We start from the raw sequence: 26,375 nt of genomic DNA, 5'->3' as shown, positions 1-26,375 counted from the left end.
GAAATGTCCAGAACAGGCAAATCCATAAAGACAGAATGCAGAACAGTGGTAGTAAGGGCCTGGGAGGAGGGAGGAATTGGGAGCAACTGCTTAAATGGTATGAAGTGCCCTTTTTGGGTGATGAAAATGTTTTGGAACTAGATGGACATGAGGTTCTACAACACTGAATATACTAAACGTCACTGAATCGTACAATTTAAATGGTGAAGGTCGTGAGTTGTATGTGATGTAAATTTTATCTTGATTAAAAAAAATTACTAGGAATTTTCAAAGGTTCTTCATTTCCTCCTCCTCCTCCTCAGCATTTTCTCAGTTTATATTTGTTTGTGGGCAAGACAAACCAGAGATCTGTAATTTTTAGGTAAAAGATGCTTCATTCTGATTTTTAAAAGTTGTTTTAAACATTTTTCTGGATAAAATATCATTGCCTCACTTTATTCTCAGTTTATATTCTAGGATGTTTAGAGCTCCATCATTCATCATGTGTTGGAATAGTAGAGTGAAATTATCACTAACGGAGAGTTGTGATTCTTTCCTTTTTATGTGGCTTAGCTTACCTCTGATGGCATGTGGCACGACATTTAGTCAAGCATGAGTTCTGAATACATCCCTCAGTTTTCATAAGAGTATATTCTTGGACCTGATTGTGTAGAAAGGTATTTGTTTGTGGTTAAAAATGTTTGATTTTTGGGCCAGCCACTTGCCACCACTGCCAAGATTGAAAGGGAAACGAGCAGAATGATGTTTGTATGACTCACACCCTGTCCAGTCCTGCTCATCAAGGCTCTGGGGATCATTACCATGACTCTGGCTCCAAGTTCCTGTGTGAATTCCTCACCCTACTGAGCTGGAATGGACCACGTGTGACCACATGGATGACCTTTATGGCCTAAGATCCCATGGGCATAGTGAATTTTGTAACTTACAGCCTTTTCCCTCTTTTCGTTACTGATTGCAGAAAACTTAGACATATAGTTGTAGAATTCAGGGAATAGATTTTCTTGGCATAAATTTTGTGCACTGCTCTGGCTTCTGATTTATTCTTCCTTTTTAATTCATATATGCCAGTGTATCTTTTTTTTAACTATAATTTCCGTAAGGTGTATGTATTTCTAAGTTGTTGTAATTCACATTTTTTAGACTAAGGGACCAAAAATAGAGCCCAGAGATAAAATTCCATTTCTATATTACTTCAAAAGATAGTAGTGCAGACTGTGGTCCTCCCACCTGCTCCTTCACACATACGTGCCCCCCCCACATGCGTGCATTATGCCGAGGGCACACTCCCGGGCTCACCGTCTTCAGAGTGAGGCCCTCTTGTGATGAGGTCACAGTCTACTGCTTTGATTCAGAGCTCCTCATCAGAACCCGAGTCAAAGCAGCTTTCATCTCTTTGTTCCTGAGGCTGTAGATGAGCGGATTCAACATGGGGGTCACCACAGCATGAAACAGCACCACCATCTTGTCCTGCTCGGCTGACACTGTGGAGCCGGGCTGCATGTGGGTGACCAGGGCTGTCCCGTAAGACATAGAGACCACAGTGAGGTGGGAGGCGCAGGTCCCGAAGGCTTTGCGGCGTCCCCCGGTGGAGCGAATCCACAGAATGGCGGCCATGATGTAGGCACAGGACAGTGCGACCAGGCAGCAGGGCACCAGCAGCACCACCACGCTGGAGGCCACTATGACCGCTTGGTTGAGGGTGATGTCCACGCAGGCCAACCTGACGAGTGCCATTGTCTCGCAGGCCACGTGGTTCAACACGTGGCACCCGCAAGTGGGCAGACGCAAGGTGAAGGCGGTCTCCACCACAGCATTAACCAGGCCCACCAGCCAAGAGACCGCTGCCAGCCCTGTGCAGAGCCTGGGGCCCATCACTGCCGTGTAGCGCAGGGGGTCACAGACAGCCACGTAGCGGTCATAGGCCATTGCTGCCCGCAGCAGGAACTCAGTCCCCCCCAGGGTCAGGGAGAAGAAGTGCTGGGTTCCAGTCGGGTGAAGGAGATGGTCTTCTTCTCCAGGAGGAAGTGCGCCAGCATCTGGGGGACCCCGCTGGTGGTGTAGCAGATGTCCACTACGGAGAGGTGGCAGAGGAAGAAGTACATGGGCAGGTGGAGGCGGGCGTCCAGCCAGATCAGGAGGATGATGAGCCCGTTGCCCAGCAAGGTCAGCAGATAGGCGGCCCCAAACAGGACAAAGAGTCCAGCCTGGATCTGCCTGTCCCTGGAGAGTCCCATTAGGACAAACTCACTCACCCGGGTCAGATTGTCCATCCTCATGGAGCAGGTGGGTCAGGCTGCCAGGGGAGGAGCAGAGGCAGGGAGGGGCAAGAAAGGGTCTCACTTTAGGAGTCTGGGATTAAGGCATGGGCCAAGACTAGAGCTGGGATTGGGGCACCTGCCCTCAGGTTCCTTAACCTAGTGCTTAGGGGAGAATTCAGTGGAGAAGGTGTGGAAAAGGGCATTTGGGTTCTCATGCTAGACTCAGGGATGAAGTCCCTGTTCTGTCATCCTTTTACATCAGGATCCAGTGCAGTTACAGTTGTATAGGAGATAAGCCATCAGTGCAGAAGGAAAGATGGAGGGAAAAAGTGATGGGGAAAAGGGAGAAATGGAGGAAAGTTTAAAAAAAATAGTAAACGAGAAAGAAGAACTAAGGAAGAAAGGTAAGGAAACAAAAAAGGAGGGAAGGGAAGTGGAAGGCAGGGAAGAAGGGGAGGAGTCTTCAGGGTGGGGTGGCCGGGGGGAAAGTATTAAAACAGACACTTGAGACCAAGGTGGGTGCCTGGGGTCCTCAATGTCATTCCTAAAAGACTGAATTCGTTTGCTCTTCATGTTTCTTCTGGGGTCCAGTCGAGGTCACTGCCGAGAAAGGAGTCCTCACACTTCATTCGCATTGTGCCCATCAGTCTGGATGAAGCTTAGATCCTTTAAACCAGTATCTGTTGAGCCCCTGCTATGTGCCTGGGACTGTGCTAGACATCAGACACCTGTCAGTGAGCCAGAAAGAAGCATGAGTCCTGCTCCTTGGTTCTTATAATTTAATCAGAGACACATAGATTAAACTAATAATTACAAAATTAATTAAGTATAATTGTGCTAAGTGCTATGAAGGGAAAGAACAAGGTTACTAGTTGGTTAATTAAATTTGCAGCTTTATTTAAATTATGACTACAGTTATGTCTTATTTCTCAATAATGTATAATTTATATGGTAAATTGCAGGTATTTATTTAGATGTTTGAATAAATGATTAACAAAATAAATGTAATGAGAGCATTTGGAAACCAATGATATTTACATGTTACTACTGAGTATGAAGTGACTGACACCCACTGAATCTTTTCAGGGGGAGTGAGTGCTTTTTTCTCAGCTAAATCTGCATTGGGTTATCTCCCCTCCAACATGCGGACCGGTCTTCTATAAACACAGAATCAGATGTCATCAGGTTTTCTTTATAGAAATGTAATCTCAAGGTGTAATTCGTGCTCTTAAAGTAATTAGTAAATTAAGTAACTCAGTTATTAAAAATATTTATTCAATATATGAGGCACTATGCTTTCAGTCAATCTCTAAGAAATACTGCCTTTCAATGTTAGGAATTTGTTGTTTGAAAATCAGCAGTGCCACAGAATCAAATAAGTTAAAAAAATCAGATCTTGGTAAAATCTGTGAGAATCAAATGAGACAGCCTAACAAAGGAGAGATGCATTATGTCAGTGTTAAGAAAAGCAGAGCGGGGCCACGTAATCAAATACAACAGAACTGAAACGCCTACTCCAATTCAGATTCTCTCTGGCTGGGGCAGGGCCTGGGCTCTTACCGATGGAGGGAGAGAGCCAAGAACCTGGATGGAGCAGGCATCTCTTGCTTTTCATTCAGCTCTGGTCCTGCAGTGGCCAGCAGGTGTCAGTGTAGAAACTGCTAAGAATAGAAACTGGCTTTAGGTTCTCAGCATTGGAGACTGGAGTTCTGGGGCCAGAGTGCAGTATTTGGTGGCTGGGATTCTGAGCACTGCCCCAAAGAGCCTGTGGCTGCCCGTAGAGCCTGGTCCTTGTACCAGCAGAGAAGGCAACTCAGCTCTGATCTACTACAATCAGGAGGCTGCTACAGCATCCAGAATTCCCACCTACAGAGTTGCTGTCATGGACCCAGATTCCCTCCAGAAGGGCCCTATTGCTATACAAGGAATTCAAAAATGTTAAAAATGAAAGGAACCATAGAGGTCATGTATTTCATCCATTTCATTCTATAGATGGGGAAACCAAGGAACAAGGGTAAGGTGATTGGCCCAGGTGTCAGGTCTACCTGGGACCCAATCTGGAACCAGGTGATGCTGTGCTGCACATTCTCAGTTCTCATTGGGCTCGTTAGTGAGGGATGAGAAGGGATTCTAGAAGGATGTGATCTAGGAAGGAAGGCACCTGACGTTTGGACGCCCAGGACGGTTACCTTGCCGTGCAGAGAAATGTTGTGTGGTAAGTGGGAAGATCTGAATGAGAAGTCAAGGAATCCAGGTCCCAGTCTGCCTTTTCTATTAGTCTGCTCTGTGCCCTCGGAAAGTCACTTGACCTCTCTGTGCCTCAGTTTCTTCATTTGAAATGTGAGAATAATCATAATGCCTATCACAATATTTTGAGTAAGATCAGGTGAAGAAATGAAGATCAATGTGCTTTGTAAAGTCCTAAGTGAACACAAGTAGCTATTACTATACTCAAAAAGTGAGGTCAATGTGCCCGGTGATAAGGGCACAAGAAACAATATGAATTTGTGCTAGAAAGGCCAGAAGGTTAACAGAATGTGGGTCATAAAGCTCCTTTGCAGTAAATCTTATTGCTTAAATCACCTAATTACAGACACCCTGCTTAAATAAAGTGAAGAATTAAGGTAGAGAGTCTGTCTATACCCAGTAGGTAGTACCATTTTCTTCACAGAGTATAAGCTCAATACTTTTTTTTTCCAATAAAAATTGATGCAGTTCTTAGATGATAAAAACACGAATTTTTATTAATAGATGCCCTTGTTATCAGCTTTTGGAGATAATCATAGAATTTCTTTCCACCGTGCTTGACGTAGTGAACATTTACTGAGCACGGAGTAGAGCCTGGTCCAGGAACAGGTCCTGGAGTGAGAGGAATCCATACAGCCTGGTCTCTGTCTCCAGGAACTCCTGGCAGGAGAATAGAGAGGATGAGTTATGATTTTATCTGAGTTTTCAGAGGAAGCTTGAGTATCAAATCTGGTAACTGGAGACAAAGAATTGGACTACGTAAGTAACTGCGCAGATATGTAGAAATACTAAAGTAGAAGCAAAGAAACGACCAGTGTACTTGCTTCTTGAAAAAATTGACGTGGTTTAAGGTGCATTTAGATTGGTGTTAAGGAGACCTGGTTTTCACCCTGTGTCAGTATACCATCTAGGTATCGTAAGTCACTACCTTTTTGAGCCATAATTTCTTCATGTGTAGAATGAGCAAGTTAGGTCACACCAAGATTTCTACCAGCTCTAAAGACCTGCAATGAATGAATACACACACATAAGCTATACTTTAAAGCAATATAAAAAGATGCGGGAAACCTTTGGCCTTTGACTACTTTAAGTATGTGTAGCTAGTGTAGGCAGTAAGATGTGGGTTACTGGGTTCGGGGATCAAAGCATTTATGTCACACATAACTGTTTGGGGAGGTGCCAGTGAATAAGACCACACTGACTTAAAAACCAGAGACTAAAGTAACAGGAAAGGGACCAAACAAATAGAAACAGGAGAACCACTTGGGTCAAGGCTGAAAGACTTGGAGGCTTTTGATACACGATCTTCTTTCCAAAGTTGGTCCCAGACAACTCCTAGAGTAGGTAATCCCTAACTACCAGCCCAGAGGCCAAACCTGAGAAAAGAAGGGGTCCATATCTGTCTTTTCAAATCCCACCTTCTCCACTCCTCTTCTTATCTCCCACATAATGCAAATGCCTTGAGGCTAAGAGAAAAAGCCTTATCTCTTTTGATCTCCTCTCTTCAGCTCTTTGAATGTAGGTCTGTGTATACTGAGCACTTCAGTTTATACCGTTGCTTGGATGACTGACCAAGACTGAGGATTCTGTTGAGTGGTCCACAAACAACCAGGTGCCGTGTACAGATCACTGGAAGAATCGAAGTGCCGCCAACTGCAACCCGTGAGAGAAGCACAGTGAAGGGCCCCAGGACAGTCCTGGTTGCTCTACGTTCTCGACCTCCCATCCTTCCCTGTGGAGAGCTCATTGAGGCCAAGTGCTGACCATACGCACAGAACTCACTTTGGATGGGGAAGCAGCACATTTTCAGGAAGTTCTTGAAGCAGTTGTCCATCTCTTCGTGGGGATGGAGGTTTTACTTTGTCAGTCGTAGCTGATAACTTTTCAGAACCCAAGGATCCCTAGAGGGCAATTACTTGCTCTTGCTGTATTTCTTTACTCATTCTTCCCCCCAGCTCCTTCTCTGCAGCCACAGCTCCCCACTCTTCTAAGTTCCCAATGGGATAAACTTCTGAAAATGTTTTATCCCAACTTTTAATTGTCCTTCTAGTTCCCAGACTAATAAGCCCTTCCTTGACTTTTTTTTTTTTTTTTTTTGGTATCTTTCACTGTTTTTCAAGGCTATGTATGACATTACTAAAGACTTTTGACAGGAGTTAGGAGACAATAATATTTGTACCTCTGGCCTGATGGGAAGAGATTGAGATTAATTAGAAAGAGGAAGTGGAAGTAAAATCTGAGTTTGACTTTCTTTTAGGAGAAGATGAAGAATGCATCTTCTCCCCTCCTTTTGCATATCTAGTTTTATTGTCCAGGAAGTGTTGAGTAAAGTAGAAATTGCCAAGTAGAACTATCATGTCCGTGTCCTCGAAGCCATCGTGAAGTCCCAAATTCATAGTAATTAAACTATTGCCACAGGCTCCTTAGTGGTCTCCCATCTCACTCTATGCTGAATTGTGTATTTGCATGTGAACAGAAGCTTTTCCAGCTTTCACTAAGCTTGATCTCCCAGTTCCTGATCATTTTCCAAAAGTTTTGATCTCTTCATTGGGATTACTAGAAGAAGAGATAAAACAATGGATCGGGGTGGGATTTTGTTTCTATTTACCTATCTGTTTTTATAAGAACATGGTTTTTGGTAAGAAGGGAATTAAAAAAAGAGATGTTGTTTAGCATGGAATTCACTAGAATGTTTCTGTAATAATTGGCCAATATGAGCAAGATAGTTTAATTATCTTGATTATTTGCCACTCTAATGATAATGGACTGAGGAACGGTCGTTTCATTTCACGCGCTTCCCTTTGTGAAGGACCCATAGAATCTCAGGTTCACCTCTGCTCCTTCTACTACCCAGCTAAGCCAAAGAACCTGAAACTTTCCCAGCCTCAAGCATTGGAAACTGATAGGGCCTTTTGACTGAGAGTTGGAGCCAAAAGTTGAGGGGAGGGCAGAGGTAAAAAGAAGTCTGAGGGTACCATGAGGGAGAAGAGATAGAGAGATTGACACCTGAGAGATGGGACACCTGATGCACATCAAAGGTAGACTTAGTGTAGGCTGATATAGGTGACTCAGAGGTAAAGGAAGACAGCTGCTTGGTGCCATCTTCCAGATGACATAGTGCGTGGTCATCTAATAAAAATATCTCCTTGCTGGTAAAACAAAAATGCATCTTTCCTACTCTTCCAAACACTAAGGTTGCACTAAGATGATGTGTAAATGGGTGTAAAATATAAACTAGAAAGTAGTAGATTCAGTAGAATTCTAAATTGCAAAAAACAACATGCATACAGTTAGATGTGTATAAAGACAGGAACATGGAAGAAGAACTGGAAGGATGATCATAAAATGTCAATGCGTTATCTCTGGTGACAGGTTTATGGGTATTTTAATTTTCTTTTTGCTTATCTACATTTGAAAGATGTCTACCATAAATATATTATTTTTCTAAAATTAATCCAAATTAAAATTTAAAAATTATTATTGATACAGATATATCATATTGAGATATGAATGCTGGGAAATCAGCTTGCTGGCTAAATGTCCAGCACTACTGAATAGTCTTCAGATAACATGGGTGAGTGTTAAGGAGTGGAGAGGAGGTGTAATTAAAATTCAGCCTCAGCGAAGTATATGTGACTACAGGTTTTGAATCATTCATGTTGTGAAAGGTAAATCTGTAAATATTGTATGGTGACAAACACTGTGGTCTGGGGACAGGATAATTGATGTTTGCTCTGGTTTGGGTATAAATAGCTCTGACTTTGGGTGTGTCGTTTAATCCTCCCGGGTCTCAGCTTTCACGCTTGTGAAACGGAGATTCAGTTAGACCTCTAAGTGTCCTGCAGGCAGGGAGTCTGTTTTCCCGAGTGGACATGGCAGTCATCTCCCTTCGTCCTAGATACTGGTATCTGAGACTGGACTCAGACCATCATGGGATCCAACTATGGTCTTGTGGGCGAAAGAACAATTCTTTCCTTGGAGCCTGATCCACACTAGGAGTTTTACTGACAGAACCAATATATTATGCACGCTTTGGACCCCCAGCCCTTGGAGATAATCCTCCTCCTGCAGTGTCTGTGCAGCCCCAGACCTGCTTACCCTTCGTTCCTTTGGAATTGCCCCACCACTGCTGCCTCGCAGCTTCCTTCTCCCCTCTGTTAGCTCTTTGCCACAAGGCTTTCCTGTTACTATGAATAGTTCAGTTCACTTGGAGTGAACTACCTTATCTGGTTCTCAGTTATGCACCTTCCCCTTTCAGTTCTCTCTACTCTTTTTTTTTTTTTTCTTAACCAGAATTATTTTGTCCCCGTTTCCTCAATGAAATGCCAAGAGGCATCTTCTAGGAAGCAGGTTATGTGGGCTGACAACTACTACACTTGACAGCAGCTTCAACAGCCTTGGATACAACTCAGCACTAATTAGCTCTATCATGAGAGGGTTTGAGTACTCCTCTGCTTCCTGCCTCTAACACATCGGGGAAAATATCTTAGTTTCCTACAGTATAAGCAGTTTCTTTTGACTTAAAATAATCTTTCCAGGTAAATATTTAGCTAATTCAAAGTTCAACCTTTGATCAGAATGGTTTATTTCTTTCTCTGGTTTCTCCAGGTGCTTCTGGGTACAAGAGAAAAACTGAATCTATGGGATAATGTAGCGCTTGGGGTGAGGGTGCAGAATCACTTGCTTCGTGCTGGTCCTGGTGCTGGTCTCTGCAGCTAGGCACACACTCGTCTGTGTATACACAAAGGGCTGGTTTCTTTTCACATGTGATCAATCTGGATGTAGCTCATGGCATCCACTGCTGAAGTCTGTGGTTAAGGGAACATGGGCAGTTTGTTGTCTTGGCTTTGTCAGGGTTCAGTGGCAATCCTTTCACTGAAATGGTTCCACTTTGGGGTTTCCTGAAGTGATTCCCCGCCTGCCACACAGACACACACACACACACCACCTTCGAGGACTGACCATGATTCCTTTTGGGGCCCTGGCTTAGGAAGTCCACTTTGTAGTCCTTTTTCTCCACCAAGCTGATCCTCTGCTGGCAGGTTCTTGGGTAGAACTTTCAGCTGCCTTCTGTACCTTTCATTTGAAACATGCAGGAGCTTGAAGCATGCATCCCCCTGTTCTAGCAGCCAGGAGCAAGTCTCATAGTGACCAATCTGGCACCCTCCTCTACTGTTGCTCTGTTGTCCCACAGCCCCCTTAAAGTTTCTGGGACCCCCTAAACAACAATCTCCTTTAAGATCTCCAAACGGGGATCAGGAAAGCATCTCTACCTTTGATTCTCTCCTCCCCCATCACTTCTCCATCCTCAGTCACTTAGTCCCTCAAAGGGGTGGTCAGGACACATAATATTTGACTGTCTGTTCCTCTTACTTTTCTTTGTTCCTCCCTCAACCTGTGCCAGAAGGAGTAGGTTGTGCTTCTCTGAGGAGTACAGGGGCTCTCCCTGTATCATATCCTAAGTTCCCTGTGCTTCCAGTTTATCAAAATCTCAGTGTTCAAATCCAAAGGCTGTGGGTTCTTCTTTATTAAATTTGGAATTAACAAAGACAAAGTTATATTGCTCTATTATTCTCAAAGAGTTATCTGATATGCCCACCATTCTCCATACATTGTTCGTCCTGCATGTGGAATTGGGCATCTCTTCTCTCCTCTGTGCAGCTCATCACACCTGCCCCCAGGGGACAGGTTGGGTCTTCATTTTCAACTCCATGGATTTCCATTGAAGAAATTCTCCTAGCTCCTCTCCCCATTGGCTCCTTCAATCCTGTGCTCTGTGTGCATCATCTCAACCCTGATCTGTCATTCAGCTTCTTCTTCTTGGCCTTTGCCTGGGTTGCTAGTCATTCTGTTTCATTCCATTCTTCCATGAATGCCATTAACTGGGGCTGTGGATTCATGTAGGCAGAGGAAGGGCTAAAGGAAAACAGCCAGGACAGTTCTGACCAGAGGACCAAGCAGTTACGCAACACTCAGATTGTGATCACTAGGCATTAAAGTATGTGAAACATTTTGCTGAACAAGCCTGTTTGATTCTTTTTGAGGGTCCCTTCTGTGTTCCCCTAGCTTGGTCTGGGTTTGGCCCTAAAGGGGAACTTGGGTATGTGCCCTGTCCTGGGGAGAGGGGAGAGGAAAACAGTATTCTGTCAAATTCAGAATGACTTTGTGAGGTAGGCACAGACTTGGTCAGAGCCAGATGACGGGTGAAGAGCCAGCTGAGATGGAAATCAGTGTATGTTTGATGTCAAGTCTTAGGCTCTTTTCACTAGACCATGCTGCCCCCACCTCCGTTCTTTTCTTTCTGAAATGAAGTGGCTGCAGATGGAAGCCTGCAGAGGTCTGTTCATGCCCTGATGTTCAGACCTTCACTATATAGAGGTCAGCAGAAGGGGAAGCAGTATCTTCCACGTCAGGATCTTTTCCATGCCCAAATTAAGCACAGCCATGCCTCTTAGCCCAAAAGGAGCAGAGAAAAGTTCTAGCCAGGTGTTTCCTCTACTCTTAAATCCAGTTGGCTTCCTGGCCTTTAGGTAAAAAAGCTGATTTGCTTTTTTTTCTGGAGTCTTCCAACTCATCTCCAGGTCTCAACATTTGGCTCAATTTTGACCTAACATTTTGGATCCCAAGGTGGTGTAAATAATGGCCCCCCACGTATGTCTACGTACTAATCCTTGGAACCTGTGACTTTTACCTTATATGGCAGAAGAGACTTTGCAGGTGTGATTAAGTTAAGGATTTGGGGACAGATTAGCTTGAATAATCCAAGCAGGTCCAGTGTAGTCAGAAGGGTCCTTATATGAGGGAGAGTTTCAGTGATGTGATGCAGGGGTCACAGACCAAGGAATGCAGGTGGCCACTAAAAGCTGAACAAGGCAAGGAAAAGGGTTCTCCTCTGAAGGCTCCAGAGGGAACAAGCCCTGCCAATGCCTTGAACTGAGCCCAGTAAAACTGATCTTGCACTTCTGACTTCCAGAAGTAAGATAATGCATTTGTGTTGTTTTAAACCACTAAGTCTGCAGTGATTTGTCACAGCGACAATAGAAAACGAACACAGATTCTAATCCCTTCCCTTCCTCTCCATCCCTAGGCTCCTCTGGCATTAATTCACCATTAACTGATGCTCCTGCTTTGTTCTCCACACCTTACCTTGTCTTGCATCTGACTCCTGCCTCCCTTTCCATATCTGCCCCTCAGCCTGTGGGCTCCGTTTTTAGAATCATCGGCAATCCCAGTAGATAACGCAAATGAGAAACCGTGCATTTCCTCAAAATAGGTGATTCCTCTGTCAGCTTTGAGTTCCACGATGAGGGGCGCCTCCTGCCAGCTCAGTTTAGAGGGGCCTCCTGTGCAGCGAGCACGAACTATCTGTGCCTGAGCCTCCTGACCCCTGTGGCCCCTAACAGGGCTGTCTCAGGACACAGTTCACAACTCCAGTGACTTTGTGACTGCCCAGGTCCCGGGGCATTCTGTGCTGTGATACCTGCTTGAATGTCTTTCACGGAATGCCAGAAGACCTTCGCACCTAACTGCTTCCTCCTGTTTCTCTAAAGGCCCTGCAACTTGAATGGAAAGATTCTGTCTTTTAGTTTTGCCTTTGGGTGAGAAGAATCAGATCAGTGCCTTGCACCCACACCTTCGGAGGGAAGTGCTTGCTCGCTTCCGCAGAGTTTTCAAAGGGGGTTTCCAAAATCGGTGGGCGGCTCTTGTCCCATTCCCCCAGCAAAGCATAAAATTGAAGAAGAGGAGGAAGAGATTGGAAAGAGGAATTTTTTGAAACGAGTCGGTGATCTTTAGTGTTTGTCCTCCTTCACCTCCAGGCACGAGGGTTGGGAGGATTTCCCCCTCACCTCAAGCCGTTCATCATCATCTTATGCCAGTCAGTAGGCACCCCTGTAAGTTTGAGGAGCTGAGGACTGGTAAGAAGAGCTGGAGTGAGCTGGAGGGGGCCCGAGACAGCAGAGCAGAGAGAAGGAAGAGGGCTGTGTAGACAGTAAGTGGCATTTCTCCTCATAGTACAAGAGATGCTCAAGGGTTTCTTGTGGACCAGAGGTGAGCTTCATGGAAGTGAATTGGCCAGGTGTCACTTTGACTCTCTCCCAAGAGACTACTTAGAGGGAAAATGTGATCCTAACAGATGGAGTAGACCGTCGGATTCCTAGGAGTGGAGGGAGGAATTGTACGTGGTCAGCAGAGACGAGGGGATGGAAGGAGATGGTGGGGAGTGGCGGGGTCAGAAGCTTCGCCCACAGCAAGGGAGCTGCAGTGGGGCGAGTGGGTGAACCTCCGAGGAAACTGTGAAGGCGTTTCTGGGTAGTCAGCCAGCCTTGGGAGTCTGCTCCCTGATGGCACCATTTCCAGTCGGTAAAGACGTTTCTGTTCCTTACCTGTCTCTTTCCCCTGCTCCCACCCAGGGAACGTCAGAGGCAATCTAGTGGAGCAGGCAGGGCAAGGAGGTGAGGAAGACGAAGGGAAAGACTCTCCTAATTCAAGTTTCTGGGCTTGCGGTGAGAAGCTTCAACTCAGAATAGGTTCCAATTTTTGTTTTACATTGGCTATTTTATTTTTATTTTACATTACTTATTTTCTTACTGAAGTGAGAATGTTTGGGGAACTGAAAGTGACTGTAGAGCTTTATATGCTCCGTGGGGACCAGGACGTTGTGCTGCATGCTATGGATTTAGTCCAAGGATACCCCACAGCGCAGGTTTGAGGGTATGGAGGTGAGAAAGAATAAACTTATTTTCTGCTTAATACCCTGAGAATTCAGCATGTTCAATAAGCCAGTTCCTCTTAGTTCCCAGAACACAAGAGATCTGGTGGCCTGCAGCCTGGGAAGCCCATCCTGGCTGTGACCTTTTCCCAAGACTTTCAAACCTCTTTAAAGTCTCAGATGTGCTGTCTGTAGCAGGGGTGGTTTTATCTATTTAGCAGATCATAACCTGTCTGGAGGCAGCAAAGCCTGGTGGCTAAGGGTGGAGGTGCCTGCCCCTGAATGCATCAGAGTCTTGGCTCCCCTCCCTGTGCATTTATGACACTGGGCAAGTTAGAGTCCTTTTTGCCTCAGTTTCTTCAAATGTAAAATGGAGAGAATGATAATATGTGTCTCATGGGGCTCTTCGTGAGGATTTAATGAGATAATCCATGTAAAGCCCTTAGCACAGTGTCTAGTCCATGGTGAACTCTCAACCAGTGATAGGTATTTTTATGTTTAAAATACTCTTAACACTTTAGGAGAAAGGTGCTAGTCAAACCAATGCTACAAACAGAAAGTATTTTTTTTCTCCTCACACATTTACTTCTATGCTGTTGAACCTCATAAACTCAAAGTTTTCTAATTTTTCTCTTTTGCAAAACACAAGCTGTTCCAACAGTTCTCTGCAGCAAACCCAAAGTGTTTTATGCCGCCCCTGGGATTGTGTGCAAGATGTTTTGGAAGTACCTTTTTAGAAGCTTCCCTGGTTGGAATTGATGCCTAAGCTTTGCTGTAAATGTAGAAAACTTCCAAGCTCCTGGCTTGCGGAGCTGGAGAGGGCAGCTGGGGCCAATCCAAAGGAGAGGACAGGCTCCAGCCCAAGAAGCCTTCTTCTGACCATGTGGGGTGGGCTCAAGGGCACTGAAACCTGGAGGGAGGTCAAAGAGGACAGTGGGTGTAGGGGCTGGGAATGATGACCCAAGAGCAGACGGGGTCCAGAAACTACTCACGGAGGCAACAAGTGCCCTTTCCATCTTGCCTCTGTTCAGGTTAGCAGTGAACGTACTGCCAGTGTCCTGAGGAAATGATGAGAGAGTGAGGAGGGCTGCCCTGAGAGAACTGCCTTACGTACTCCTTCCCTCTCTCCTATCTCCAAGTCCAGTTTTTTTCCCGAAAGTCCAGAGAAGTGCCTATGGCTCCCAGAAGAACGACCACTCTCCAGCTCTGATCTTGCTACATGAGGGCTCCTCTTCTCCTATCCTGAAAAAGGAAAAAAAAAAAAAAAATTTACATTTGTATCATGCTTAATTACTTTCAAGTAATTTCATAGACACTACTACCTCACCTGAGGAAGGAGAAAATTGAGGCTGAGTTAGGTTCAAGTTTTGCCCATTGCCAAGTATTTCCTAAGTCTGACTCCAGGGTTTATATTAGGTTGGCTCTATTGCTTCTAAGAATTCTAGCAGGAGAAGTTCTGTAATCATGGTTAATATCACTACCATCAAACATATATTTAATATCTTACTCTGCTAGTTTGAATAGCATTCAAACCAGTGGGATGATTTTGAATTTTTCTGCTTATGAAAGAGGTGTTTATTTAGAAAAAAAAGAAGATATCTATTTCAAATGTCTTGAAAAACAATTTTAAGATACCTAGGTTGTCCAAATACTTACTCTAAGGTTCTAAGAAAAATAACAAAAATGTTTAGTATATATTACTAAAGCTGGCATATTTAAAAAAAAATCAGGTTTATAATATCAAATTAAATTTTTAATGATCTATATGTGCCTTTTATGCTTGGGACCTTTGCATTAAAAATATGAATGATGCACATTTAATAAGGCATTAGAGTATTTATTTGATCATATTGGTGATGAAGCCCTAAGATCCCCACCTGGAGCCGGAGGAGGAGTGGACACCAGCAGCAGTTAAGTGCGCCACCTGGTGGGTGATTAGGGAAGTTTATATGGTTAGGAGGCCTCCCTCCCATTGCAATAGGAAGAAGGTACCTTTGCTCATTGTCAGGAGGATCACAGAAATCCTAGTTCTCCACCATGTGGGATTAGAATTTCATAAACTCTGGGAAAAGATTTAAGTCACTAATATAAAAGCTGAACTGTTAACTGCATCTCAAATTTCTTGAAGAAATATGATCCCCTGAAGTGCTATACAGATATTACTCTTGTAAGTAGGCCTTTGCTTGTTTATTTATTTTGGGGGACTATTTTCTCCCTCCCCCCCAGTTTTATCGACATAAAATTGACATACATCACTGTAAGTTAAAGGTGTACAGCATAATGATTTGACTTACATACATCATGAAGTGATTATCCCAATCAGTTTAGTGAATTTCCGTCTCATACACATGCAAAAAAATAGACAAAGATAGTTTTTCCTTGTGATGACAACTCTTAGGATTTAGTCTCATAGCAACTTTCATATGTAACATACAGCAGTGTTAGTTATATTTATCATGTTGAACATGACGTCCCTAGTACTTATTTATAACTGAAGTTTGTACTTTTGACTGCCTTCATCCAATTCCCCCTTCCCCCCACCTTCCCCACCCCAGCCTTCGGTAATGACAAATCTGATACCTTTTTCTATGAGTTTGTTTTTGAAGTGTAATTGGCCTACAACACTGTGTTAGCTCCTGGTACACAACACAGTGATTCGATATTTCTGTGTGTTTCAAAGTGATTGCTGTGGTAAGTCTAGTTACCATCTGTCACCATACAAAGATATTATATAATTATCAGCTGTAGTCCCCACTCTGCACCTTTCATACTTGTACTTGTGACTCATTTGTTTTGCAACTGGAAGTTGGTACCTCATAATCTCCCTCATCTATTTCTCTTCTCTCCCCATCCTCCCCTCTTCTGGCAACCAACTGTTTATTCTCTGAATGTATGACTCTTTTTTATTATGTTTGTTAATTTGTTTCATTTTTTAGATTCTGCATATAAGTGAAATCATAAAGTATTTGTCTTTCTTTGTCTGACTAATTTTACTCAGCTAGGTCCATCTATGCTGTGTTGCAAATGGTAAGATTTCATTCTTTTTTATGGCTGAGTAATACTCCAGCACATGCCTGTCGTCTTTATCCATTTATCTATTGGGCACTTAGGTTACTTCCATATCTTGGCTATTGTAAATAATGCTGCAGTAAACATAGGTGTGCACATACCTTTTCTAATTAATGTTTTCACTTTCTTCAGATAAACACCCAGGAGTGAAATTGCTAGATAATATGATAGTTCAATTTTTAATTTTTTGAGGATTCTCCATATTGTTTTCCATAGTGGCTACACCAATTTCCCATCAACAGTGCACAAAGGTTCCTTTTTCTTCACATCTTTGCCAACATTTGTTCTTTGTTGTCTTTTTGATAGTAGCCATTCTGACTGGTGTGAAAGTGATATCTCACTGTGGTTGTGATTTGCATTTCCCTGATGATTAGTGATGTTGAGCAGCTTTTCATGTGCCTGTTAAGTGGATCTTCGTTTAGATGTGGGAAATTGTCTCATACATAGGGAAATTTCATGAAAGAGTTAATAAGTGTCTTCCACATTTACTTCACCTTTGGCTGTACCTCAGAATCACCTAATGGGAGCTTTAAAAAATTCCATTGCCTGAAATTTACCAAGACCAATTTGGTCTGAATCTCTAGGGGATGGGCCAGACATCAGTGTTTTTAGTCTTTACTTGGTTATAGTGTTCAGGCAAGTGAGGGAGCCACTGATACAGGTGTATTACTGGGCAGAGGGTAGTTTCTGTCTAAGTTTGTACCCAGTGAAATTCCAGTGGCACTGATACAGAGAGATGTTCTTAGCAGGACTAAGCTCTCACAAATTTGTATTTGAGAAGTTAGAGGGTAGTATTAAGATTTGTCAAGGTGGTGTGTAGAATGCAGAGACAATGGAGTTGAGAGCATTGGTTCAAGTAATTAAAGACAGTCCAAGAGCTCTTGGTTGTGAAGGGAATTAGGGGAGCTTGGGAGCGGCTGATAGATGGGAGGACACAGTGGGCAGAGGGACTGAGAGCCTCAGAACAAAGAAATGAGCACTAGAGAGGTAAGAGGCAGTGGGGGGAGAAGAGGATTTGGTAAGGGACTGACTGCATCCCCACATAGAACTTTCGTTCAGCCATAGAAGCTGGGGTCCTTGCCAACATGAGATTTGTTGTACAAAGACAGCTGGAATCTGTGGTGGTCCTGCTGAAGGGCCAAAGAAGTATTTTATTCCACACACATTGTCTTGTGTATCATTTGCAAAGTGTTTGTTTGTGCTAGTCATGCTTTTTTAAAATTTTCTATACATGATGTTTGACATCTTGGGGGCCTTGCTGGTGGGGAATAGGCTGCCCCTCCCAGGCTGGTTAACTCTTAGACATTGTGAACCAACTTTCTTTTGAGTACATTTTTCATATGCAAACCAACTAATCCAAAGCCCTTATTCCAACCACCCCCTTTATCTAACTCTCAGGCACGAGTCATCATCTTCCCTGCCCTATCAGCCCAGGACTAGGTCAGCTAGATTGGATAGCTAGAGACCTCCTATGGCCCAGAGCTGGGCAAAATCATTCAAACTATCCAAGCCTAAGCTCCCTCCAGCTTTCCTGCACTGCCTGGCCCATTCCTTCCTCAGCAACCACGATAGTGGCTGAGGGCCGTGCTCTCCCCTCTCTCCTTCTGCCTCCTGACTGACCCGGTGCTTCCCCATGGGCCCTGCATGGTGTGGCCTGCCCCCTCCTCTTGCTACAGCTAATAAACTCTTCTTTCAGAGGCAGTTAGTCTCTGTGTCTGCCACCGTACCACACCAGATTAAAACCAATCCCAGGTACTGATCTTGAGACGGTGTTAAAGATTTCAGCACTTTATGTATTTATTTTTTGATCTCAGCATTTAAAATGAAAGTCAGTGTTATTCCCCACTCCAGCAGGTGATTAAACATGATCTGAATTGGCTCTCCAAGTTTCTTTAGTCCTGGCTGGGGCCAGGCAGTCCTTGGGTGATCTCTGGCGAGGCAGCCTGTCTGGAAGTGGGCTGTGTTGTTTGGCCTGCGGTCCTTTGCATGCGCTTTGCTGGGGTTTGTACAGGTGAGCGTGGTGCTCTCTGGGCTGGATCAGACATCTCTAGTCATCTCTGGCTCTAGTACCACACTGTTCTGGAAACAGGAGTATCACTTGGCACCAATGATCACTCCATCCTTGAAGTTCTCTTTACTTGGTTTCTATGACACCTTGCTCCCGTGGATTCTTTTCTACTTTTTTGATTGCCCTTTTAAAACTCCTCTGGACATTTCGTTTCCTCTGCCTAGCCATTATTTTTATTTTGAAAGCATTTATTGAATAAATAGTGCATATATGTGTTTAAGGAAAGTGTTCAATGAAAAGTAAAGGTCTGACCTACCTCTGTCCTCCAGTTCCCCAGACTCTTAATTTAGTTATGTGTGTGTGTGTGTGTGTGTGTGTGTGTGTGTGTGTGTGTGTGTGTAAAAAGCTATAGGACATACACAAGCATACACACATGATATTCTGTGTGTTTTTATATATAAATGCTATCATACCATGACATTGATTTAGTCACTCTTTCTTTAACAATTTACTGCTGTTTGCTAATGAGCAGCTGCTACATGCCAGACACTGTTTAGGCAGAGGGAAGATCATGGTGAGTAGAGTAGATAATTTTCAGAGTTTGAATTCTGTTGGGAGGAACAGGCAATTAAAATATTTAAAAGAAAGGTAATTTCCAGTAATAAGAGATGATTAAAATTTAAAGCATGGTAAAGTGAAAGAGGGCAGAGAGATCACATTACATAGGGTGACCAGTGAGGGCCTCTGTGAGGAGCTAGTATTGAGCCAAGACAGCTTCTGAATGATGGAGGGCTAGACAGTGAAGACCTGTGGGAAGAACAGGAGTGGAAATAACAAGGAAACGGCCAGATCAGAGATGTGCCAGAACCACAGACGACTCCTTAGTACGTACAGTCATGCACCTTGCTTTTTCACTTAACAGCATATATGAGAGATGGTTGCAGGTCTGTTACAGATAAAACTGCTTCGTTCTCTTTGACAGTTGCATGGGGTTCCATTATAGGAATAAACCATAATTTATTTAATCAGTCACATACTGTTATTTAAACAATCTTTAATCTCTTGCTGATCCAAGTAATGCTGAGGTGAATATTTTTGAATATATGTTATTTGCCCACAAGGCAAGTATATTGGCAAGGTCAAACTCTTGAAGGAGATATTGGAGCAAATGGTATGTCCTGTAATTCTAAGTGATGTTAATTGATGTGTCCAATTGCCCTCCACAGAACTGAATGAATATATTCTACCATCAACAGTGGATGAGGGAGCCTGTTTTTTCCTTTAAACCCTTTGTTCATGTTTCTGAGCAATAAATGCTCTTAAATGGCATTTTCTGATATTATTCTGTATTTCTCTTATGAGTCAGGTTGAAACTCTTTTCCTATGTGTAAAAGCCATCTGCATTTCCTTTTCTGTGAATAGTCCATTCACTCCTTGGCCCACTTTTTCTCTGACTATTAGTCTTTTTCTCACTGATGGGCGGAAGTTCTTTATGTATATACATTAGACATGATCATCCCAGCTTGTCTTTTCTCTTTCCATTTTGTTTAAGGTAGTATCCCAGGAATAAAGACTTTGCTTTATTAATATAGTTAATACATTCTGCATTTTGTGTCATGCTTAGACAGCCACGCATCCTTCTATGCTGGTCTTCCTCAGAGTTCTGTCTGGGAACTGCGCTGTTCTTCCTCTGCTCGCTCTCCCGGGATGAAATGATCTCAGCCACGTCAATTGCCATTGGTGTGCGATTTCTAAATGTGTTTCTCCTAACACATACTCAACTGCCAGTGGTACATCTCCACATAATCAGTCCTGAACTCATCACCTTAAATCTGCCCTGCCTTCAGACTGGTTTTCCTGTTGTTTCCATCTCAGTGAGCCCCATTTGTCATCTTTTCCAGATCAGATCATCTGTATCACCACTGAATCCTCTTTCTCTTTTAGCCCTAAGCATTCAGTCTGCACTGAGTTCTAGTATAGCTGCCTTCTGAATATTTCTCCAGCCTGTCCATTTCTGTCCATTTCCATCACCACTTACTGAATGTGGGCCAGCATCATCTCTAACCTGTATTTCTACACTAGCTTCCTAATAAATACACTTTTTGTCATGTCCTTCTTCAATTCATTCTCTAAATGGTAGTCAGAGTGTTAAAACTGGACCATATCCACTCCCCTGCTTAAATGTCTTCAATGCTTCTCTCTTTTTTTCTCCTTCTTCTCCCCCTTTCTCTCCCTTCTACTTTTTTCTCCTTTTCCTCCTCTTCTTCTTTAGGGTAAAGTTCAAAGTCTTTAACATGGCTTACAAGGCTTCCATGATCTAGCCCCTGTTTGTACCTCTAGCATAATTTCTTAATACAAGCAGCACACAGCACCCCCACCCCCGACATCACCACTAGTAAGAAGCAGTCCACTGGACAAGTCCCTGGAATGTATCATGGTCTCTTTTGCCTTGGGGCATTTGCACATGCTGTTCCCTCTGCTTGGACTCTCCCTTCTCAGCTATGTTTGTCTGGCTATAGCTATCTCTACTTCATTCCTCCGAAATTTGGATTGAGGTGCTAGGTAGACAGTGGCATCTTGATCAGAGTTGAATCCTCAACTCTCTAATCCTTGGCATGGAACCATCACTCAATAAACATTTGTTTGTTGCACGTAGGGATGAATGAATAAATTCTGGGATTTTCCTAGTGTAGACTAACATTTGTCCTTACATTTTGTGACAGTTTGTTCCCTTTACTGTGCTAGGATATAGTGATGTAACATTGTATAGAAATAGTCACATCAAAGGAATTTATTTTCTCTAGTCAGTTTACAGTGCAATGTGGATTAGTAATTCTTTCTCTTAATATCTCCCCACTTTATCTTCAACAGTAATATTTCCTCCATGCTACCGGTGGGTAAAGGCACCTCAGTGCAGGGATAGAGTTCCCTCCACTTCACCCCAGAGCTATGGGTAAGGAGACAGCTTTCAGACATTTGTCATGGGGATGGAGGGCAAGAAGAATTCTCTCTGATTCACTGAGGGGGCTCCAATATTGTTTGTCTTAGATAATTATGTATATAAGAGTAGCACCTATTGAAAATGATTATGAGAAATTTGGGAAATATACAATCAAGGAAATATAAATTCCCCATAATCTCACCACAGAGAGAGTAATTAGTAACTTTCTGGTGGGTGATGTCACTTCATGGTCTTAGTAACTATCTATCCTAACAAATATAGTGACAAATAGGGATAGTAACAAATCTATCCCTCCTCTTGAATCTCTTCCATGAGCTCTGGATTAGTGTATGTGACTCCTCAGTCACTGTCTCCACGGGCTCGTCCTGCTAGCATTTCGACTCCACATGGCTGAGCAGGAGCTCTCATCCCCTTCTCCCCACTTGCACCTGCGGCTGTGTTTTTTTCAGTAAGTAGTACCACCACCCACCTGGTGACCTAGGTTAGCAGTGATCCTTAGCTGCTCTATACCTAATCAGGATTCTGTAGTTTCTACCTCCTGCGTATCTCTTCACTCTTTCATGTCCCTGAATCACCTGTGTCAATGCTCTGGTTCAGGCTCCATCACCTCTCTCCTGGAGTATGGCAGTGGCTCCCTAAATGAGCCTTCATGTCTCCGGACCATTCTCCACATTGTGGCCAGAGTGACCACACAAGGAGGGGCAAGCCATGTGTCATTCTATGAACTCAAATCCTTCAGCTGTTTAAAAGGTCCTTCCCGAAATGCCCCTATCCATGTTTAACCATTTGAAGCATTCTATTTTTTAGGAGAGGTTAATTAGATTTATTTATTTATGGCAGTACTGGGGATTGAACCCAGGACCTCCTGCATGCTAGGCATGCACTCTACCACTGAGCTATGCCTTACCCCCTCATTTGGAGAATTCTTGACTCTCCTCTTCACCTAGTTGACATCTACTCATCTTACAGTTCTCCACTGAGCCATCTTTGTCCCCCAGGAAGCTTTCCCTGACTCCCTTCTCCTCAAAGTCTAGCATGAGCCACTCCATCCCTCTGCTGTTTTCTCCTTGCGTCTGTCCTTCTCTCTGTCTGTGAGGCATGTGTTGTGCCTTCTTTGTCACTACAAGCCCACCACCTTGCCCAGCACATGGGAAGAACTGAACAGGTACTGGTGGAGCCACTAAATGCAGGTCTAGGTTCTATACCACACTGTCTTTGGCTATTCCTCAAGGGAGGGGAAGAGGATGGGGCAACTGCTGGGAGGCTCTCCTTATGTGGACACATTTCCAGATTCTATTTCCTGAATCCGGTCCTTGAGTTCCCCGTGTGGCGTTCCTGATGCAGACACCTGCTGATAGTGGAAACTTTACAGAGCGGAGGTGCCCTGGTTCCCTACCTGCTGTCAGGACACAGACCCTGACCTGGGGCTTGGCAAGGCTGCCACTGTCCCAGCACCCTGCGGATGGCGGTGGTGATCTCACGGTTGCGCAGGCTGTAGATGAATGGGTAGAGCAGCGGCGTGACGTTGGTGTAGACCAGCGCCAGCGTGCGGCCCTGCCGCGGGGAGTAGCTGGCCTTGGGCCGCACGTACATGAAGGTGGCGCAGCCATAGTGGAGGAAAGTGACGGCCAGGTGCGAGGCGCAGGTGGAGGCGGCCTTGCGCCGGCCTCCTGGGGAGTGCAGGCGGCTTAGGGCAGCTGCGATGGCGCCATAGGAGGCCAGGATGAGCACCGAGGGCAGCAGCAGCAGCACCAGGCAGGCGCCCAGCAGGGGCAGCTCTTCGGCATAGCTCTGTGTGCAGGCCAGGTGCAGCAGCGCCGTGATGTCGCAGAAGAAATGCACTAGCAGGCAGGAGCCACAGAAAGGCAGGTGGAAGACGGCCACCGTGAGCCCCACGGACACCACCAGTCCCCCAAGGCAGCAGGCCAGGGCCAGCCACGCGCACAGCCCGGGGGTCACCACGGCTGCGTAGCGCAGAGGGTGGCAGATGGCCACGTAGCGGTCATAGGCCATGGCAGCCAGCAGGAAGCACTCGGCCCCGCCCAGAGCCACGAACATCTGCATCTGAACAGCGCAGCCCAGGAAGGAGATGGGGCTGCCTTGGCCGAGGCCGGGCGAGGCCAGGTCGGCCAGGGAGCGGGGCACCACCACCAACGTGTAGCAGAGCTCGATGGCTGACAGCTGGCACAGGAAGAGTAGCATGGGTGGCCGGCTGGGCACCGAGGCCACGGCCACCAGGATGAGCAGGTTCCCGCTCAGGGTGGCCAGGTGCACGGCCAGCAGCAGCAGGAAGAGCACAGGTCTCATGTGTGGGAACTCGGCAAAACCCTGCAGGAGAAACCCACAGGGCGCAGTGGCATTGCTGGGGCTGTCCATGCACAGCCGCCCAGGGGCACCTGTGGGAAAGACACGGGGGAGGGAGAGTTTGTGGGCTACGGCTCCTCTGGCCCTGCTGGTGAAGAAAAGGCTGGGTGGAATTTAGATGGGAGGAGGGAGCAGGGCTGCAGAAGAGGGGGGAGGTTTCTCAGGTCCATTCCCAGCTGCTCTCTGTATGAAGGCCATCTTTTTTATCTTGTTCTAAAAAATGGTGCATTTTCCCCTGCCTCCTGGACTGGAATTCCTACAGCTGCTTTTTCAACATGCTCTTTCCAAAGAGGCCTTGATTTTAGGCCCTTTATTTACAATACACCATCCTGACCTCCACTTACAAAGAATTCCTGGCCTTCAGACTCCACTTACTTTGTGGGTCTTAAACAGTCACCAGTGTTAGTCCACCTTAGCCTCAGCTCCCAAGGCAGGAATTGTGTCTTTAGGCTCTGCTTCTGCTTCTTCCTCCCTGCCCTACTCTGCCACTTCTGAGTTGTCTTCCCTGGTGTCAGAGAATCAGAAAAACATAATGCAAATGAGGATCTTAGCCATCATCTCATACAACCTTGCAATTTCAAGAAGGAAAAAAAAAAGCTGAGGAGTGGCAGGATGAAGGGCTTAACTGCCCCCAGAAAGTTAGGAACAGAATCTGCATTCCTGAGGCTGAATCCAGAACTTCCCACGACACCATATGAGGTTGTGAAAAAAAAAAAAGGTCACTGTGATCGGTCAGTCAGTCTGTATTGATTTAGCCTTAAATAGAGACCCAAGTCTGTGCCTGATGCTGAGGCAGACACTTGGGCAGCGGGGGATGGTTAGTGGGATGGCCTCACCGAGTGCATCAGGAACAATACATCCTAACATTCTTAATGATACTCTGTCAGCATGAGAAAAGGTGATGTGTATCTGTTCTAACTCGCCCTTCAGACGTAACAGTACATTCCAGATCTGCTGTCAGAACAGTCTCTTCCTAAGCGTTATCTGGTGAGTCATCGCAGGCAGCATTTGGAAAACATCAATAGCGCTAGGTTAACGGTAATTGTTATAAACCTCCAGAGTCGGGGAGCATGAGGTGGTAAGAAATTCAAGGCCAACTGGAGGAGGACGTTTGATTTTTCCAATAGTTGATTCCTTATATCTATTTTTATTTCCTTATCTCTTTTTAAATTAAGTTTAATTGTAAGCTCAACGATTATTTCCTCCCAGTGACTCTGGGTCACTGTTTATAATCAGTATTGGAAGTGGAGTTTGTGCATGTTGTTGTACTACAGAGAACAACAGCAATAAAGCTGGGCCACTGGCAACAGGTAAACTGGATGCAAGAACAGGACGAGAGGCAAGGAGGCTGTTTTTTGCTATTAATGCTCCTTTTTGAGGAGAGTTCTGAGGATTTCAATCAAAGGGAGACTGAAGAGTGTTTCCACTTTGTTCAGAGTTTTTAGACGTACTTGTCACAAACTCTTAGCAATGTAGTTAGAAATGTCTTCTCCCTGGGAGGGAGAAGGGGGCAGACGCTTCCACAACTTCAGTGATTCGGTGCACTTCTAGTAGGAGAGGCTGCGGAGGGAAAAGGAAACACTCCGAGGCCTGCCTGAGCCCCCTTCCTTTTTCAGGCCCAGAAGAGCTGTCTTGTCGCTCTTCCAGGTGCTTCATATCATCAACAACATAGCTACACTTTAAAGAGTGTCAGGCAGATGCTCACAAGAACTTTACACGTTTAACTTGCTTAATCCTAGCAACAATCTGATGAGGTAGGTGGACTTCTACTGTACCCATCTTACAGTTGCAGACATTGAAGCCAAAAGGAATTAAATGTCATGAAGCTAGTTAGTGGTGAAACCAGGCTTCACACACAAGCAGTCTCATCCCTCCAGTCCATGGCCTTATCCACTATACAATCTTCTTTCCTTATCACTCTCCTAAAAACTCCTTCTCACGTAAGACCCACCCCATCCCGCTTTCCACGTCTCCCACCTTCCCCCGTCCAGAAATTACCTGCATTCTCCTAGGCATTTCTGTCCTCAGATTTCCCTTTGCTGAGATTTTTCTCTGGAGGACATGTGGATGTGAGCAGTAATACAGATCATCTAAGATGGCAAATCTAAAAGTAATTTCTCTTTAGCCTTGATATTCGTCATTCCTATTGTTATGGTCCTGGCAGGTCTGCTTTCCTAATTGTGTAAGGCTCCAAGGAGCACCCACAGATTCGTGGCTGGCTGGTGGCCCAGGACATCTGGACGTGGCTGGAAGCCTTGCTGGGCTGAGGCTGTAGAGCTGGGATTTGATTTCTGTTGTGCAGAATAATTAAAATCATCTATAATAATGATGTTTTTTAATCGGTCATTTTAATAGCCAGTTGAGGCCCTTCTAAGGAGAGGCTGTGGAATGGGAAATTTGGAAGACAGACAGGTCAGGGCCCCCTGGATCTTGAGGATTCCACAGAATGCTAAAGTAGAATGGAGCTTGAAGGTCAAAAGGTCCACATCCTCATGTTACAGCAAGTGAGGCCCAGGGAGGTCATACACCCAGCCTGGGACCTCACCCTGTCTGTTGGCAGCCGAGCTAGACTCATAACTGCTGGTTGGTTGAAGGTTCTATTTCCAGAGCTGTCTTCCAGGGTAGACCTGAGCCTCCTGATCTAGAATCATTGTTTACAAAAACACCAAAGGGGAGGTCACAGGAAAATCAAACCATTGTGCCCTAGGAAGTTAAATTTAAATCATAAACATGCCCGAATTTCCCTAATTTGACTTA

The 26,375-nt window shown here is 44.8% G+C and overlaps 1 protein-coding gene and 1 pseudogene across 1 annotated transcript; both read right to left on the bottom strand.

The window, feature by feature from the left end:
• Positions 1-1,335: 1,335 nt before the first annotated feature.
• LOC105072176 (olfactory receptor 2F1-like) lies at positions 1,336-2,276 on the bottom strand (annotated as a pseudogene).
• Positions 2,277-22,646: 20,370 nt separating this feature from the next.
• LOC105072097 (olfactory receptor 10AC1-like) lies at positions 22,647-23,630 on the bottom strand. Its single transcript, XM_010958957.3, has one exon. The coding sequence runs from the start codon at positions 23,628-23,630 to the stop codon at positions 22,647-22,649; it is 984 nt and encodes a 327-aa protein (XP_010957259.1).
• Between the last annotated feature and the right edge of the window lie 2,745 nt (positions 23,631-26,375).

Source organism: Camelus bactrianus, chromosome 7 (assembly GCF_048773025.1).
Source record: "Camelus bactrianus isolate YW-2024 breed Bactrian camel chromosome 7, ASM4877302v1, whole genome shotgun sequence".
Taxonomy (NCBI): Eukaryota; Metazoa; Chordata; class Mammalia; order Artiodactyla; family Camelidae; genus Camelus; species Camelus bactrianus.
The sequence above is the reverse complement of the archived record's forward strand: the minus strand, read 5'-3'. Positions and strand labels throughout refer to the sequence as shown.